Raw genomic sequence first — 19,464 nt, 5'->3', positions numbered from 1 at the left:
GTCATCCTCATCCAAAACTCCACAGCAGTAATACGTAAATAACGGCCCAAGGGCCATATTAGGCCTGCCACATAGTTTCCTGGGGCTATCGACGATTTAATACATGTTCCAAACAAATCCATGACAATATGCTCCCCTACGATTTGTGTAATCAAGTATTTAAACAAACACGATAGTGAGCTTAAAGCAAAACATGATGATCCCGTAAATCATCATAACCGTTTAGAGTTGACAGTGGACAGATTGTCTTTGTGTGTAGTAGGCTATGATTGAGATTGCAGAGTTGCTGTTTATATTGCCTTTTCAAATTATCAGCTGCCCGCTGCAAGCTCTTGTTGTTTTTGGAAATGGCCTACTTGCTCATCTAATTGAGTGTCAGTGCTCTACACTCTTAGAAATAATGGTAACTTGAGAAACCCTGGAGATCTTCAAGGAACCCCTGGAGTTCCTCAAGGAACCATTGCTAGTCACCACTTCCGTTAGAGTAAATGTCATTCCTGTTCATCTGTTCTGTTGTTTTGTCATCACATGTTAAGGTTGAACACAGACAGTTTTGTAGCTTCCAATGTTGCTATCAGAGGTGTATGAATTCCCCAAGAGCCTATGCAAATCCCAAAGTTGGAATAGTTACCACTTTCTTACTGTATTATATTAGAATATGTAATATGCATAAATATTCAAATATATTTTTTATTTGCAGTGTACAAACTTAACATGATGAACATGAATGACATTTATGCTAATGAGTGACCTAAAATAACTACAGTATCTGAAAGCCACGTCTCCAATTTGATATGCTGCCACCTCTACAATATATATTATTAAAAAGGTTCAAAATTGAACCCATCCCATCACAAAAAGGTTCTGGTTTTAACCTTTTCAAAGGGGTTCCTCGATTAACCTTTTTCAACTGGAAAGGTTCCACCGGTGTGGCAACCCAAAAGGTTAATCCAGGCAACTTTACTTCTAAGAGTGTACAAGGCCGAGGGTTTGTGGGGGAATGAGTGCTATGGGGAAAGGGGGAAGTGGTAAAATGGGTCATAACACAAACACTGTTTACTGTGAAAGTTATAGCCCGTATTCACAAAGTGTCTCAGAGCAGAAGTCCTGATCTAGGGTCAGTTTTGCATTTTAGATCACAATGAATGGACAGAGGGACCTGATCCTATGTCAGCACTCCTACTCAGAGACTCATTATGAATACGGGCCCTGAAACCCACTCTGACTGACAGCGGCTAGTTCGGACTTATACCTCTGTGTTTTTTTTCAACCTTTATTTGTACAGGTAAGTCAATAATTTATTGTCTAAGACGTTGGAGAGGGGGTGCTATGCTGACATAAGGAATTGTTTTAAGATGGATAATTTAGCTATTTGATTTAGAATTTTAGGACCCCTTTAGGTATCCCCAAAAATATTAAAACATTATTTTATAAAATATTGATTTGATAAAATATATGCCAATAGAAATGCATTGAATATCACATTCATAAATGGCAAAAAATACAGTAAAAAAATGTATCATAAAAAAGGTTTTGAAGTGTCTGTTCTAAATCTAGGAGATATAAAAAAAACTCAGGAAATATTTAACCCCTTTTTGTGGGCAGGCACAAAAATACCTTCATACTTTCATTTTTTTTTACCAGTACCGGTTACCTCCAGACGAGTCCTGTGACACTTGTGGGGATGGTAAGCAATACGGAGAACATCATCGTGTTCGTGAGAATCTCCCCTTTCCACAGTGGGGTCTCAATTGTTTGTAGCCCAAATGGTTTGAACGCTACCAAACAGAAGTTGGCACATCGACGGTACCGACTTCAGACGATTCTCCTGACACTTGTGGGTGAGCAAAACGGAGAAAATCATTGTGTTCATGAGATTCTCCTCTTTCTTTAGAGTGGTCATAACAGTTTGTAGGTCAAACCGTTCGGACGTAATAGTCAATCGACTCTAGGGGGTTAAGAACAGACTCTTATTTTCATTGATGACCTGTTTGCCGTAACTGCTTTATATCAGACTCTTATTTTCATTGATGACCTGTTTGCTGTAACTGCTTTATATCAGGCTGTAGCATCGCTAGGCTGGGAAGAACACTAGAGAGGAAGCTGAGAGGGTATGAGGGTTATTCCAGTGCAGAAGCAGCCATAATGAGAGAGACTGGATCCCCTGATCTGGCCCTAAACCCTAGACTGCTTCCCCCCACAGAGTTAGCACAGCAGCCTGCCTGCCTTCACACAGCCAGCAGCAGCCTGCACACACACACGGGCATGCACACGCACACACACACTGCCTTCCAGCCTCCACATACACATTTATAGCGACATACAGTTAGTGCATTCAACCACATATCACAGACATAGAAAGTACATTTTTCCTCGACGTAGCTATCAGTAGAGTTCGAAATGGAAGGCGGGGGGGGTGCTGGTTAAGGAAAGTGCTGGTTAAGGAAAAAGAGGAGGATTATTTAAGGTAGGGTTTCAGACGTTTTCAGAAGATGGGCAGGGACTCTGCTGTCCTAGCTTCAGGAGGGAGCTTCAGGAGGGAGGTGACAAGACAGAGAAGCGCTTGGACTGGGCTGAGCGGGAGCTGCCCTCCCGTAGCGGTAGGAGGCCAAGAGACCAGAGGTGGCAGAACAGAGTGCTCGGTTTGGGGTGTAGGGTTTTGAGCATAGCCTGAAGGTAGTGAAGGGCTGTTCCTGTTGCTGTTCCCTGGTAAGCACCATGGTTTTGTAGTGGATGCTAGCTTCGACTGGAAGCCAGTGGAGAGTGCAGAGTAGCGGGATGACATGAGAGAACTAGGGAAGGTTGAAAACCAGGCGGGCTGCAGCATTCTGGATAAGTTATAGGAGTTTGATGGCACAAGCGGGGAGCCCAGCCAACAGCGTGTTGCAGTAGTCCAGATGGGAGAGAACAAGTGCCTGTATTAGGACCTGCGCCGCTTCCTGTGTGAGGTAGGGTCGAACTCTACGAATGTTGTAGAGCATGAACCTGCAAGAGCGAGCCACTGCTTTGATGTTTGCAGAGAACGACAGGGTGTTGTCCAGGGTCATGCCAAGGTTCTTTGCACTCTGTTCTTTGCACACCAGGCAGGACGGGGCAATGGACCAATGCTGCTTACGCCAAATCCTGACTCTGATCAGCATGACGCAATAGGAACAGGGATTTGGCGGACCAGGCAATGTGTTGATGTGTTGCTGATCGCGTGCCCACTGGAGCCACTTCTTGATAGGAGAGGAACCCATTGTGGTCGTCTGCTGCAATAGTCCATCCGTGACGAGGACCAATGAGTTGTGCGTTCCGAGATGCTGTTCTGCACACCACTGTTGTACTGCACCGTTATTTGGCTGTTTGTGGCCCGCCTGTTAGCTTGCACAATTTTTTCCATTCTCCTTCGACCTCTCTCATCAACAAGCTGTTTTCGCCCACAGGACTGCCGCTGACTGGATGTTTTTTGTTTGTTACACTATTCTCTGTAAACCATAGACACTGTCGTGCGTCAAAAGCCCAGGAGGCCTAATAAACTGGCCACTGAATGTACACATCAGCAGAATTTCAAACATCAAACAGTGTATTCCTATCATGCTACTCCAGCAGTAAAGTCTTTATATTTTTGGGACTAAATGAGTCTTCACCGCAATTACATAATACACACAGAGTCACTCAGGACATCCCCTCACATCTACTATTTATACTTCACTTGATGATTGAGCAATCAACTTCAGAAATGAAAAATCTATTGTAGATCTCCCTATTAATTCTCAGATAAGTGCATTCAGGCTTTGTAAAGTGCAGAGGCCTCTGTTGCATAACCATAAATTATTCTAATTGCTACACTAAAATAGCACAACTAGAGAGTGAGAGAGTGGGCCTTCCCCACAGACACCGGACAATAATTCAAACTCTGCCAATTTGGAGTCCATTATTACACTTCAATTTCCATGTCATTCATTAAACCCACCAGCCACCCACAAGTTGTTCAGGAAGCACGCTAATTCCACATGAACAATTTGTGCATTGCTGTCACATTATTGCACTATTCGAGTATGTGGCCACAGATTTATTTGAGCTTCAGCCAACTCCTCTCAGACTTTCATTGTCATGCCATCCATGTAGTGGGGTAATGACAATCATATTAAGAGTTGGGTTAGCAGTAAACACATACAGGTGCAGAGCCAAGGTGTCACGGTAATAGCCCTTGGTACAGTCACAACTCACCACCGGAGACCAGGGTTCACTCCCTGCGTCCACCCTTATTGAACCCTGGTATCCAGTATTTTTTGGGGAGTTTCAACACTTTATTCAGACAGTAATGAAATTAGGTCATTTCCTTACTGTCTGAAAAAAGTGTTAAAACACCTAAAACACACATATACATACAGAATGAGTAGGTGTTGTAAAACTTTTGACCGGTAGTGCATTTATAGAAGAGTTGATTTCCAAAACGCTATATCCACCAATTTTTCAAATTTGTGTTTTTTCATCAGGAATGATTGATTATGGGTACCTTCATGTGTGTGTAACATATTACTGTTCTCAGATTTTGTATTCATAGATTTTAGATATGAATTCAAATGAGATTTTTTGCTAAACGCTATATATCCATTGTTTAACTGGAATGGAATTCTTGTATCCTGTATATTTGACTCTTATATGTAGATGCCCCACCTAGCTATCTGAAAATGAATGCACTAACTGTAAGTTGCTCTGGATAAGAGTGTCTTCAAAATTTTTACAATTACATTATTGTCATTTAGTAGACGCACTTATCCAGAGCGACTTACAGTTAGTGAGTGCATTCATTTTTCATACTGGCCCCCCGTGAGAATCGAACCAACAACCCTGGCGTTGCAAGCGCCATGCTCTACCAACTGAGCTACAGGAGGCTAAATTACTAAAATGTGACATGTAAATGTTTTATATACAGATCTCATATTACTGTTTAGATTTTTGTCACAAATGTATAATTTTTACAGTTCTTTATTAAATATGTAGTTGTTTGTTACATTTGACTGTGTACAACCTAGCAGTTCTACTTATTTCTCTGAGAGTGAGTCGGATATATATAACATGATTATTTGTCTCTCTGAAATGAAAACATCAAGTGATAGATTTTAAACAAATACATGTCAGTCATTGAACAACCCCATGCCATGATTAGATAGTGAAAATGTCAAGTTAATATTGCACAAATCCAACTCTTTGAGCTAGTAATGTTGGTAACACTAAGCAGGAATTCAGTTTACAAAATAGGTTGAAATTACATCATAATGACGTCATTTCAACCAGTTTCTGGTTGTAATGACCTTATTTCACTTGAATGGACCAGTGCCGCACCAATCCTACACTGTTGAGCCACAGGCCTGAGTTCAAATACTTTTTAAAGTATTGATTAAGCTTGCATTGCACAATGGAACCAATATAATAGTTGTGAATGTGCAAACCCACCTATCTGGCATTCACAAGCAAACAGTAGAAGTATTTGAACAATTTAAGATTGTATATGTACCCAGGTCTGCTGAGCCACAGCGAACCAGGTGGGGACATGCATCTGCTGCCGGGGACAAATTAAATGGGGAGTAATTATCAGAATGATGCTCCCTGGAGCTTCCTTGTTCAATACCAAGAATAACACCATGACATACCAGGTCTGATCCTGCTGTCACAGACACACACACACACACACACACACACACACACACACACACACACACACACACACACAGTAATAAGAATAACCCTATGAAAGCAGAAGGTGTGATCCTACTGCTAGCTCTAGGTAAAGGAGTCAGTTTCTGTTTTCATTCTTAACAAACTGAAGTCTGAATAGGAGGCCTGGTTAAATACTATTCATTCTGTCATCTTATCACAGTCAAATGTCAGCAATGTACAATTATACTGTATACATGTAAAGGACAGGCTATCTGTGTTCGTTGTGATTGCGCAGCAGACCATAGCAAACAAGATATAATTACTACTACTAACAAACTACTACTACTGCTTCTACAACAACTACTCCTACAATGTTATATATAGTTGAAGTCAGATGTTTACATACACTTAGGTTGGAGTCATTAAAACTCGTTTTGGCAAGTCGGTTAGGAAATCTACTTTGTGCTTTGACACAAGTACTTTTTCTAACAATTGTTAACAGACCGATTATTTCACTTATAATTCACTGTATCACAATTCCAGTAGGTCAGAAGTTTACATACACTAAGTTGACTGTGCCTTTAAACAGCTTGGAAAATTCCAGAAAATGATGTCATGACTTTATAAGCTTCTGATAGGCTAATTGACATAATTTGATTCAATTGGAGGTGTACCTGTGGATGTATTTCAAGGCCTACCTTCAAACTCAGTGCCTCTTTGCTTGACATCATGGGAAAATCAAAAGAAATCAGCCAAGACCTCAGAAGAAAAAATAGTAGACCTCCACAAGTCTGGTTCATCCTTGGGAGCAATTTCCAAACGCCTGAAGGTACCACGTTCATCTGTATAAACAATAGTACGCAAGTATAAACACCATGGGACCACGCAGCCGTCATACCGCTCAGGAAGGAGACACGTTCTGTCTCCTAGAGATGAACGTACTTTGGTGCGAAAAGTGCAAATCAATCCCAGAGCAGCAGCAAAGTACCTTGTGAAGATGCTGGAGGAAACAGGTACAAAAGTATATATATCCACAGTAAAACGAGACCTATATTGACATAACCTGAAAGGCCGCTCAGCAAGGAAGAAGCCACTGCTCCAAAACCGCCATAAAATATCTTACTTTTTGGAGAAATGTCCTCTGGTCTGAGGAAACAAAAATAGAACTGTTTGGCCATAATGACCATTGTTATGATTGGAGGGAAAAGGTGGTTCCTTGCAAGCCGAAGAACACCATCCCAACCATGAAGCACGGGGGTGGCAGCATCATGCTGTGGGGGTGCTTTGCTGCAGGAGGGACTGGTGCCCCTCACAAAATAGATGGCATCATGAGGAAGGAAAATTATGTGGCTATATTGAAGCAACATCTCAAGACATCAGTAAGGAAGTTAAAGCTTGGTCGCAAATGGGTCTTCCAAATGGACAATGACCCCAAGCATACTTCCAAAGTTGTGGCAAAATGGCTTAAGGACAACAAAGTCAAGGTATTGGAGTGGCCATCACAAAGCCCTGACCTCAATCCTATAGAACATTTGTGGGCAGAACTGAAAAAGCGTGTGCTAGCAAGGCGGCCTACAAACCTGACTCAGTTACACCAGCTCTGTCTGGAGGAATGGGCCAAAATTCACCCAACTTATTGTGGGAAGCTTGTGGAAGGCTACCCGAAACGTTTGACCCAAGTTAAACAATTTAAAGGCAATGCTACCAAATACTAATTGAGTGTATGTAAACTTCTGACCCACTAGGAATGTGATGAAAAAAATTAAAGCTGAAATAAATCATTCTCTCTACTATTATTCTGACATTTCACATTCTTAAAATAAAGTGGTGATCCTAACTGGCCTAAGACAGGGAATGTTTACTAGGATTAAATGTCAGGAATTGTGAAAAACTGAGTTTAAATGTATTTGGCTAGGGTGTATGTAAATTTCCGACTTCAACTGTAGTAAACTATTACCATTATTACCACTACTACGCCAATTACTAATATTCTACTACTACTTCTACTACTGCTGCTGATACTATTACTATCTCTACTACTAATAGTAATAACTGTAGCAAACGGCAGGGCAGGGAAGCGCACCCAGGTCCTGGAGTGATCACTCTCAGTTCGCCACTGTTGTTGACAAAACGTGTTTTACTAGCCTTAGTTACAATACAAAAATCAAAAAAATAATAATATGTGATTGGTGTAGGCTTAGCTTTGCCTGACGTTTTTTTATTTTTTATAGCGGTGTTGTTCTCTCTCGGACACGGAGGAAAGACACAGAGGACCGACTGGCTTAGCTAGCCTAGCTAGCCTAACAAATGTTTTCAACTCTGCAGGAGCTGTGTTTATTTTGCTTTATTCTGGGACAATGTGGACCGCCCAGAATTTCAATGTAGCAACTGTTTGCTTGCAGAGGACTACAGGGGTGAAGTGGCTACTCTTAGCAAACAAGTAGTGAACCTACACAACCTACTGGGGAATCCACACCCACCTACTTTTTCTTTCTCTTCTACCCTAGTAGCCGGACGCTGATCAGGCCTGGTGGAAGTGTCGCCGCCGTGTCGGCTCTCCACAGCCGACTGGCCGGTACTCTGCAGGGATCCCTCCCCAAAGGGGTCTCCCCCTTCCCTGGAGAATGGAGCTAGTAGGATGCTCCTGGTTGACTTGGTGGATGTTCCTGTTCTTGATCCTACCAACCAGCCATGGAGATATGTCACTCGCCGTGGAAGTCGAAAACAGCGTCCTCTGGCAACAGGGTTCTCCTTGGAGATGTTAAGCCCGGACCGGACACAGACCAGAAACAGCTTCGCCGCCCTGGATCCAGAGGTTCTGGTGCCTTCTTCCTTGGGGGCTTCCGATTCGAGATCAGATCCAGAGGTACCTGCTCCTTCATCCTCTATTCTGTCTCCGTCTCCAGTGACTTCTACCCCGGGTTCAGATCCTCAGAGCTCTGACCATCATCAGATTGCGAGGCTGTCTGAGACTCCGGCGCATTCATCATCCACGATGGATATTACAGCCGGCTCGGGTCCATCGGACCCCACCGCCCTTCGGTCCTCGAGGGGTTTGCCAAACCACTCGAGGCGAAAGAACATCCGGACCTCCTCAGCCATTGCACCAGCTGTCGTCATTGACAGTTCTATGGTTAGAAACATCTTGGTTCCCAGGGCAAAACCCTGTGCTATCCTGGAGCATGAGTACAGGACATTACAAGGCTGCTTTTGACTGTTCTACGACAGATGCCGGGAGCTGACACTGTCGTAGTCCATGTGGAGTCAAACGACTTATGGAGGGCTAGCTCGGAACTTCTGAAAATGGATTTTAAAGAACTGATTCTAGCACTGAAAGATTCCAAAAAGCGGCCAATTATTTCAGGTCTGGTATCATCATTGCGCAGTGGGTGTGAAAGATTCAGCAGGCTACTGGCATTACAAACCTGGCTAAAAGATTACTGTAGCTCTGTTGGTATCACTTTTATAGATAACTTTGAGTCCATCCAAATCATCCTGGCTCTTGGACTCTGTCCATGCATTTCAAGGCTGCATTATGACAATGATTTATCAATTACCCAAGACAAGCTCAGTTAATCCCTACCATTGTGTCGCTGAGTTGTCATAATGCTGTAGCAAATGTACATTATCCCAGGGGCGTTGGCAGACACAATGTAAGTAACTTAATTTATGTCCCTCTAAATGTCCTGAATGCATCTATTGATCCTACAGCTATTGTATGCAGAAATAATGTGCCTATGATCCAGAGTTATACTCATATCACTGAGGCGGTGTGCCCTAGTAGGAAGTCCACTGTGTGCAGCTCACCCTGCACTATCAGCTCAAACATAAATAACATGAGCATGTCTACTTCTGATAAGCTTCCCAGTAAAGCAATAAAAACAATCAAGCATCCCAGAAAAGTGCTACAAATAGCCCACATATGCAGTCTAAGAAACAAAGTTCATGAAATCAATGACTTGCTAGTAACAGATGACATTCATATTCTGACTATCTCTGAAACTCACTTAGGTAATACCTTTGATGATACAGTGGTAGCAATACATGGTTATAACATCTACAGAAAAGACAGAAATATGGCTACTGGTTCATCTGCCTCACCTAAAGCCCATTCTTGTGGGAAGCTGCTACAGACCACCAAGTGCTATTTGTCAGTATCTGGATAATACTGTATGTGTGAAATGCTTGATAATGTACAGTGGGGAAAAAAAGTATTTAGTCAGCCACCAATTGTGCAAGTTCTCCCACTTAAAAAGATGAGAGAGGCCTGTAATTTTCATCATAGGTACACGTCAACTATGACAGACAAATTCAGAAAAGAAAATCCAGAAAATCACATTGTAGGATTTTTTTATGAATTTATTTGCCAATGATGGTGGAAAATAAGTATTTGGTCACCTACAAACAAGCAAGATTTCTGGCTCTCACAGACCTGTAACTTCTTCTTTAAGAGGCTCCTCTGTCCTCCACTCGTTACCTGTATTAATGGCACCTGTTTGAACTTGTTATCAGTATAAAAGACACCTGTCCACAACCACAAACAGTCACACTCCAAACTCCACTATGGCCAAGACCAAAGAGCTGTCAAAGGACACCAGAAACAAAATTGTAGACCTGCACCAGGCTGGGAAGACTGAATCTGCAATAGGTAAGCAGCTTGGTTTGAAGAAATCAACTGTGGGAGCAATTATTAGGAAATGGAAGACATACAAGACCACTGATAATCTCCCTCGATCTGGGGCTCCACGCAAGATCTCACGCCATGGGGTCAAAATGATCACAAGAACGGTGAGCAAAAATCCCAGAACCACATGGGGGACCTAGTGAATGACCTGCAGAGAGCTGGGACCAAAGTAACAAAGCCTACCATCAGTAACACACTACGCCGCCAGGGACTCAAATCCAGCACTGCCAGACGTGTCCCCCTGCTTGTCCAGGCCCATCTGAAGTTTGCTAGAGTGCATTTGGATGATCCAGAAGAGGATTGGGAGAATGTCATATGGTCAGATGAAACCAAAATATAACTTTTTGGTAAAAACTCAACTCGTCGTGTTTGGAGGACAAAGAATGCTGAGTTGCATCCAAAGAACACCATACCTACTGTGAAGCATGGGGGTGGAAACATCATGCTTTGGGGCTGTTTTTCTGCAAAGGGACCAGGACGACTGATCCGTGTAAAGGAAAGAATGAATGGGGCCATGTATCGTGAGATTTTGAGTGAAAACCTCCTTCCATCAGCAAGGGCATTGAAGATGAAACGTGGCTGGGTCTTTCAGCATGACAATGATCCCAAACACACCGAAGGTGTGGCTTCGTAAGAAGCATTTCAAGGTCCTGGAGTGGCCTAGCCAGTCTCCAGATCTCAACCCCATAGAAAATCTTTGGAGGGGAGTTGAAAGTCTGTGTTGCCCAGCGACAGCCCCAAAACATCACTGCTCTAGAGGAGATCTTAATGGAGGAATGGGCCAAAATACCAGCAACAGTGTGTGAAAACCTTGTGAAGACTTACAGAAAACGTTTGACCTGTGTCATTGTCAACAAAGGGTATATAACAAAGTATTGAGAAACTTTTGTTATTGACCAAATACTTATTTTCCACCATAATTTGCAAATAAATTCATTACAAATCCTACAATGTGATTTTCTGGATTTTTTTTTCTCATTTTGTCTGTCATAGTTGACGTGTACCTATGATGAAAATTACAGGCCTCTCTCATCTTTTTAAGTGGGAGAACTTGCACAATTGGTGGTTGACTAAATACTTTTTTTCCCCACTGTATGTGATATCAACAGAGAGGTATATTTTCTGGGTGATTTAAATATTGACTGCCCACGCAAGACAAAGCTTCAAACTGTATCCAGTGCCTGCAACCTGGTTCAGGTTATCAGCAAACCTACCAGGGTAGTTACAAACAGCACATAAATTAAATCATCAACATGTATTGATCACCTCTATACTAATGCTGCAGAAATTTGGTTTAAAGCAGCATCGAAATCCATTGGATGTAGTGATCACAATATAGTAGCCATATCTAGGAAAACTAAAGTTCCAAAGGCTGGTCCTAATATAGTGTATGAGAGGTCATACAATAACTTTTGTAGTGATTCCTATGTTGATGATGTAAATAATATGTGTTGGTCTGTGGTGTGTAATGAGGAGCAACCAGACGCTGCACTAGACACATTTATGAAATTGCTTTTTCCAGTTACTAATAAGCATGCACCCATTAAGAAAATGACTGTAAAAACTGTTAAATCCCCTTGGATTGATGAGGAATTGAAAAATTGTATGGTTGAGAGGGATGAGGCGAAAGGAATGGCAAATAAGTGTGGCTGCACAACAGATTGGCAAACGTACTGCAAATTGAGAAATCATGTGACTAAACTGAATAAAAAGAAGAAACTATACTATGAAGTTAAATTATTTAAAAAGTGTTGGAGCAACTTAAATTTTGGGCAAAAATGCAAACTCAGCTCCATTATTTATTGAATCAAATGGCTCATTCGTCACAAAACCCACTGATATTGCCAACTACTTTAATGATTTTTTAATTGGCAAGATTAGCAAATTTAGGCATGACATGCCAGCAACAAACACAGACAAAACACATCCAAGTATAACCGACCGAATTATGAAAGCATTGTATTTTGAATTCCGTAAAGTGAGCGTGGAAGAGGTGAACAAATTATTGTTGTCTATCAACAATTACAAGCCACCGGGGACTGACAACTTGGATGGAAAATTACTGAGGATAATAGCGGACAATATTGCCACTCCTATTTGCAATATCTTCAATCTAAGCATACTAGAAAGTGTGTGCCCTCAGGCCTGGAGGGAAGCAAAAGTCATTCCACTACCCAATAATAGTAAAGCCCCCTTTACTGGCTCAAATGGCCGACCAATCAGCCTGTTACTAGCCTTTAGTAAACCTTTGGAAAACAAATTGCATTATATTTGGGACAAATCATTCACCAAACCCTAAACCTCAACTAAATATTGTAATGAATAATGTGGAAATTCAACAAGTTGAGGTGACTAAACTGCTTGAAGTAACCCTGGATTGTAAACTGTCATGGTCAAAACATGTTGATACAGCAGTAGCTAAAATGGGGAGAAGTCTGTCCATAATAAAGCGTTGCTCTGCCTTCTGAACAACACTATCAGCATGTCATGTCCTACAGGCCCTAATTTTGTTGACAAGCTGAATGCACTGAGCTGTCTGTTTAAACTACTAGCACACAGCTCGGACACCCATGCATTCCCCACAAGACATGCCACCAGAGGTCTCTTCACAATCCCCAAATCAAGAACAGACTATGGGAGGCGCACAGTACTACATAGAGCCATGGCTACATGGAACTCTATTCCCCATCAGGTAACTGATGCAAGCAGTAGAATCAGATTTAAAAAAAAACAGATTAAAATACACCTTCTGGAACAGCTGGGACTGTGAAGAGACACACACACAGGTACAGACACACATAAACACACACGCTAGCACACGCACTTCACTCTACAACCACGTACATTGTAATATTGTTGTATTATACATTTTGTATTGTAGATATATAGTGGTGTAATAATGTTATATGATGTACTACTGTTTTATATTTTCTTTAATGTGTGATGTAAGTGCCTTAATGTGTTTGGACTGCAGGAAGAGTAGCTGCTGTCTTGGCAGCAGCTAATGGGGATCCCAAATAAATACAAAGGCAAACACCCTACGCATTACGCCAATAGGGTTAAACCACTTGATGGGTATTGTAACGTGGCTCATATAGTGAGTATCGCTATACTGCCCTCTCCGAACGGAAAGGCATGTCCACGTGGTTCGACTACTCAGCCCCCTCATACGTCCGGCCTGTGCGTTACGATGGCCTCACGGCCGCCATCTCACTTCTGACACCAATGTAGCAAACAGCAGGGCAGGGAAGCGAACCCGGGTCGCTGCCATGAAAGGCAAGCACCCTACACATCGCGCCAATAGAGTTTACCCACTTGGTAGGAATTGTAACATGGCTCATATAGCGAGAATCGTTACAATACATTGGTCATGTAATGATGAGGATGATGATTAGTTCACCATCTGTTACCAACATTTTACCTAAAATATTCTGGATAATCTTACAACCATGAGTCCGAGCTTGGGTAACCTACATCTTACAAATGAAATTAGTTTACCAAACGTTCTCAGGATTCCACCTCAACATAAAACACATTTCTGCAATGATCTATCAATCAATTAACCTCTACAGCAGGGTTCTTCAATCCTGGTCCTGGAGGGCCGAAACACCTCTGTTTTTCATCCTCTCCTTCTAATCAGGGGCTAATTCAGACCTGGGAAAACCAGGTGAGTGCAATTAACTACCAGGTAGAAATAAAAAACAGAAGTGTTTCGGCCCTCCAGGACCAGGATTGAAGAACCCTGCTCTACAGGATCGGTGTCCCTATGTGACTAGAATGGTTTTGTAAATAAAAAACAGCCAACTTTCCGGGACATAGATTTATATGGGCAGAAAGCTTAAATTATTGTTAATCTAACTGCAGTGTCCAATTTACAGAAGCTATTAATGCTAAAAAAATGCCATGCTATTGTTTGAGGATAGTGCACAACAACAAAACACTTTTGTCACGGCAACCGGTTTGATACATCTCTGGCTCCACACTCTGCCCGTCAACTGGATGTGTGAAAGTTAGTGTATAAGCTAATGATCCATCCTGTATGACATTCCTGGGAGTGTGTAAACTTAACATTTTTATTACCATATAATTGTTGTATGTTCTCTATAGTTATGTACTTGAAAATGTATAAATTGACCAATTCGGAACATTTGGGAAAACTCCTGGCAGACTTGATACAAAATATTGTGTGGTGATGTAATCCTTCACTGGATTAGTCTGAAACTTTGCACACACAATGCTGCCGTCATCTAAATTACACCTAGATTCCTACATCACTGTCTGGCATCTCTCTTGCATTTCAAAGCTGATGCAACAAAAACAAAAATAGAAATCACATTTGTTATATTCTCCTACATTAATTTCACATTTCCACAAACTTCAAAGTGTTTCCTTTCAAATGGTATCAAGAATTGCGCCGGAGGAGATGGATGCCGTTTTACGGGCTCCTAACCAATTGTGCTATTGTGTGTGTTTTTCACATTATTTGTAACTTATTTTGTACATAAAGTTTCTGCCACTGTTGCTGCCACCGTCTCTTATGACCGAAAATAGCTTTTGGATATCAGGAAAGCGATTACTCACCATGTACTGGACGAAGATTTTTTCTTTAAATAGTCGGACGTGAAGGATTTTTTTCAGACACCGACAAGGCCCAAATCCCCGTCATTCGCATGAGAAAGAGACGGGACGTAGGTCGGGGTGCCTTGTAAGGATCTGATGGCGAGTAGGTAATCTGCTTCTACCATCAGTCCTATTAGCCAACATACAATCATTGGATAACAAAATAGAAGAACTACGATCACGGATATGCTAACAATGGGACATTCAAAACGGTAATATCTTATGTTTCACAGAGTTGACGCTGCACAACGACATGGATAACATACAGCTGGCGGGATATACGTGCATCGGCAAGATAGAACAGCTGCCTCCTGTAAGACAAGGGGTTGCAGTCTGTGTATATTTGTAAACAACAACTGGTGCATGAAATCTAATATTAAGGAAGTCTCAAGGTTTTGCTTGCCTGAGGTAGAGTATCTCATGATAAGCTGTAGACCACACTATTTACCAAGAGGGTTTTCATCTATATTTTTCGTAGCTGTCTATTTACCACCACAAACCGATGCTGGCACACTCAATGGGCTGTATAAGGCCATAAGCAAACAGGAAAACGTTCATCCAGAGGGGGCGCTCCTAGTGGCCCGGGACTTTAATGCAGGGAAACTTAAATCAGTTTTACCTAATTTCTACCAGCATGTTAAATATGCGACCAGAGGAAAAAAAAACTCTAGACCACCTTTACTCCACACACAGAGAAGCGTACAAAGTTCTCCTTCGCCCTCCATTTGGCAAATCTGACCATAACTCTATCCTCCTGATTCCTGCTTACAAGCAAAAACTAAAGCAGGAAGCACCAGTGACTCGGTCAATAAAGAGGTGGTCAGATGACACAGATACTAATCTACAGGACTGTTTTGCTAGCACAGACTGGAATATGTTCAGGGATTCTTCCGATGGCATTAAGGAGTACACCACATCAGTCACTGGCTTCATCAATAAGTGCATCGATGACGTTGTCCCCACATACCCCAACCAGAAGCCATGGATTACAGGCAACATCCGCACTGAGCTAAAGGGTAGAGCTGCCGCTTTCAAGGAGCGGGACGCTTATAAGAAATCCCGCTAGGCCCTCCAACAAACCATCAAACAGGCAAAGCGTCAATATAGGAATAAGATTTAATTGTACTACACCGGCTCCGACGCTCGTCGGATGTGGCAGGGCTTGCAAACTATTACAGACTACAAAAGGAAGCACAGTTGCGAGCTGCCCAGTGACACAAGCCTACCAGACGAGCTAAATTACTTCTATGCTCACTTCGAGGCAAGCAACACTGAAGCATGCATGAGAACATCAGCTGTTCCGGACGACTGTGTGATCACGCCGATGTGAGTAAGACCTTTAAATAGGTCAACATTCACAAGGCCGCAGGGCCAGATGGATTACCAGGACGTGTACTCCGCTGACAAACTGGCAAGTGTCTTCACTGATATTTTCAACCTGTCAATGACTGACCTGTCAAGCAGACCACCATAGTCCCTGTGCCCAAGAACACTAAGGTAACCTGCCTAAATGACTACCGACCAATGGCACTCATGTCTGTAGCCATGAAGTGCTTTGAAAACCTGGTCATGGCTCACATCAACACCATTATCCCATAAACCCTAGACCCACTCCAATTTGCATAACGCCTCAACAGATCCACAGATGATGCAATCTCTATTGCACTCAACACTGCCCTTTCTCAACTGGACAAAGAGAACACCTACGTGAGAATGCTGTTCATTGACTACAGCTCAGCATTCAACACCATAGTGCCCTGAAAGCTCATCACTAAGCTAAGGAACCTGGGACTAAACACCTCCCTCTGCAACTGGATCCTGGGCTTCCTGACGGGCCGCCCACAGGTGGTAAGGGCAGGTAACAATACATCTGCCACGCTGATCCTCAACACGGAGGCCCCTCAGGGGTGCGTGCTCAGTCCCCTCCTGTACTCCCTTTTCACCCATGATTGCATGGCCAGGCACGACTCCAACACCATCATTAAGTTTGCCGACGACACAACAGTGGTAGGCCTGATCACCGACAACGATGAGAGAGCCTATAGGGAGGAGTCAGAGACCTGGCCATGTGGTGCCAGGATAACAACCTCTCCCTCAACGTGATCAAAACAAAGGAGATGATTGTGGACTACAGGAAAAAGAGGACCGAGCACGCCGTGCTGTATTGGAGCAGGTTGAGAGCTTCAAGTTCCTTGGTGTCCACATCACCAACAAACTATCATGGTCCAAACACACCAAGACTGTCGTGAAAAGGGTACGACAAAGCCTATTCCCCCTCAGGAGACTGAAAAGATTTGGCATGTGTCCTCAGATCCTCAAAAAGTTATACAGCTGCGCAATCGAGAGCATCCTGACTGGTTGCATCACTGCCTGGTATGGCAACTGCTCGGCCTCTGACTGCAAGGCACTACAGAGGATAGTGCGTACGGCCCAGTACATCACTGGGGCCAAGCTTCCTGCCATCCAGGACATCTATACCAGGCGGTGTCAGATGAAGTCCATAAAAATTGTCAAAGACTCCATCCACCCTAGTCATAGACTGTTCTCTCTGCTACCGCACGGCAAGCGGTACCGGAGTGCCAAGTCTAGATCTAAAAGGCTTCTTAACAGCTTCTACCCCCAAGCCATAAGACTCCTGAACATAGTCCTGAAATGGCTACCCAGACTATTTGCATTGTCCCCCCCCCCCCACACACCCCCTCTTTTATGCTGCTGCTACTCACTGTTTATTATCTATGCATAGTCACTTTAAATCTACCTAGATGTACATATTACCTCAATTACCTTGAATAACCTGTGCCACCGCACATTATTTTACTGCTGCTCTTTAATTATTTGTATTTTGTATTTTTTACGTAGCACTTATTTTTCTTAAAACTGCATTGTATGTGACAAATAAAATTTGATTTTATTTGATTATGCATATCCTTGCTTCAGGTCCTGAGCTACAGGCAGTTAGATTTGGGTATGTCATTTTAGGCTAACATTGAAAAAAATGAGTTTGATCCTTAAGAGGTTTCATTAAACAAATAGAGAAAGAAAGTATGCATTACCTCGAAATAAGAAGGCTTTGCTATTGTTGTGAAGCCCTGCCACTTGGGTAATTCCATATGTTGCATTTGCGAAGTCAAGTTCATTGATGATATCTATCTGGTAATCGGGATCTATTCCAAAGCCGAGAACTGTAGAGGGAAAATATTCTTTAGACATTGTCACACATTGGGTGCACAGTTACTATCACACATCCTGCCACCTATATGATGTGTATGACATACATAAGCAAGGCACTTCTTTAATGATTGAGTTTGAGCATCAAACTTCAGCGTCTGCATGATACAACGAACTGCAACACAGTCAAAAACATGGGGATTGATTCCATGCGATTTCAAAGCACCTTCACCAAGGTACAGTGGCCATCACATCAGAGACAAAACGCGTAAATGGCATGGCACTAGATATCAGATACCGTATAATGGCAGATCATTTTAAATGAAAGTCTACATAATCCAAATATTAGGCCTATTGTTGCGCGGGAACAAATTGACTGCTGTATCAACCTGTGCGACACCTGTCATTTCTATAGGGACTTTTGCGCGTTCTACAGATGTGGTATAACAGAACAACATACCCTACGTTTTAGATGATAACTATGCTATTTATATGTACTATAAAACTAATTCCAAAAATAATTGATTTATAAAAAATCGATAAGGGGCAAATTGATAAAAAATTATTGATTAATACAAAATCTACGAGGGACAAACGAACAAAAAATCTGATCGAGAAGCTTGCGCGCAAGGTCCGAATTAGGCTATGGAGAAGGAGGGGGTGCGCATTAAAAAGCTATTGCCGAGAGAGCTGAGAATTACATAAAACAATAGGTAAACTAACTGCATATGTCCCAGTGTGACACCTACCTGGTTTCGCAATGAGCACTACGGATAACAAAGCCACGTAAATATCCATTTGTGTGAAGTTACACTGTACAGTTTCCTCAGAAATATCCGACGTCGAGCGCTTCCCTGGCAATCCACTTGCTCTGGTCTGTCTCGCAAAATGCTCTCGTCTCACCGGTGCTGGGGTGCAGAGGCTCGGAGCGTTCCACATCATGGAAATAGGGGTTCTTTCGGCGTGCGCGTAAATTATCTTAAATTTACTCTAAATACTATTGCCATCTATTGAATGGGCGATATTATTCACAAACCTGTACGAAATCAACATTAGCCATCCTTCTGAATTCAAATTAATCTATAGACTATATTTTTGCGCGGCGAAAATGAACCTTAATCCTACCCTTCAGTGACGATAGACACGTCCAATTCTGAAGGTGCTAGGTTTTTCGAAGGAAGTCAAGGGACTGGGGACCTGTAATAACAGTTGGGATTCTAACAAGTAGGCTACATGAAATTACATAGCCTATTTATTATAAATCATCATCTCTTACATAGCCTTTGCTCTTTTTTTGCAGATAATCAGATGCAGCATTTTGCACAACAGAATAGGCCTATGTTATT

General features: G+C 42.4%; 1 protein-coding gene across 1 annotated transcript in view; it reads right to left on the bottom strand.

Annotated features, from left to right (window-relative positions):
* LOC121582250 (protein kinase C-binding protein NELL1-like) overlaps positions 1-18,984 on the bottom strand; it is a 604,927-nt gene extending 585,943 nt beyond the window's left edge. Inside the window, exons 1-2 of the mRNA XM_041897923.1 lie at positions 18,868-18,984; positions 18,004-18,132 (exon numbers count right to left, since the gene is read on the bottom strand). Coding sequence (XP_041753857.1) covers positions 18,004-18,132; positions 18,868-18,916 — 178 coding nt within the window. The 5' untranslated portion in view covers positions 18,917-18,984. The remainder of the gene's footprint in view (positions 1-18,003; positions 18,133-18,867) is intronic.
* Positions 18,985-19,464: the final 480 nt, after the last annotated feature.

Source organism: Coregonus clupeaformis, chromosome 15 (genome assembly GCF_020615455.1).
Source record: "Coregonus clupeaformis isolate EN_2021a chromosome 15, ASM2061545v1, whole genome shotgun sequence".
Classification (NCBI taxonomy): Eukaryota; Metazoa; Chordata; class Actinopteri; order Salmoniformes; family Salmonidae; genus Coregonus; species Coregonus clupeaformis.
This window is presented reverse-complemented; position numbering and strand designations above follow the sequence as displayed.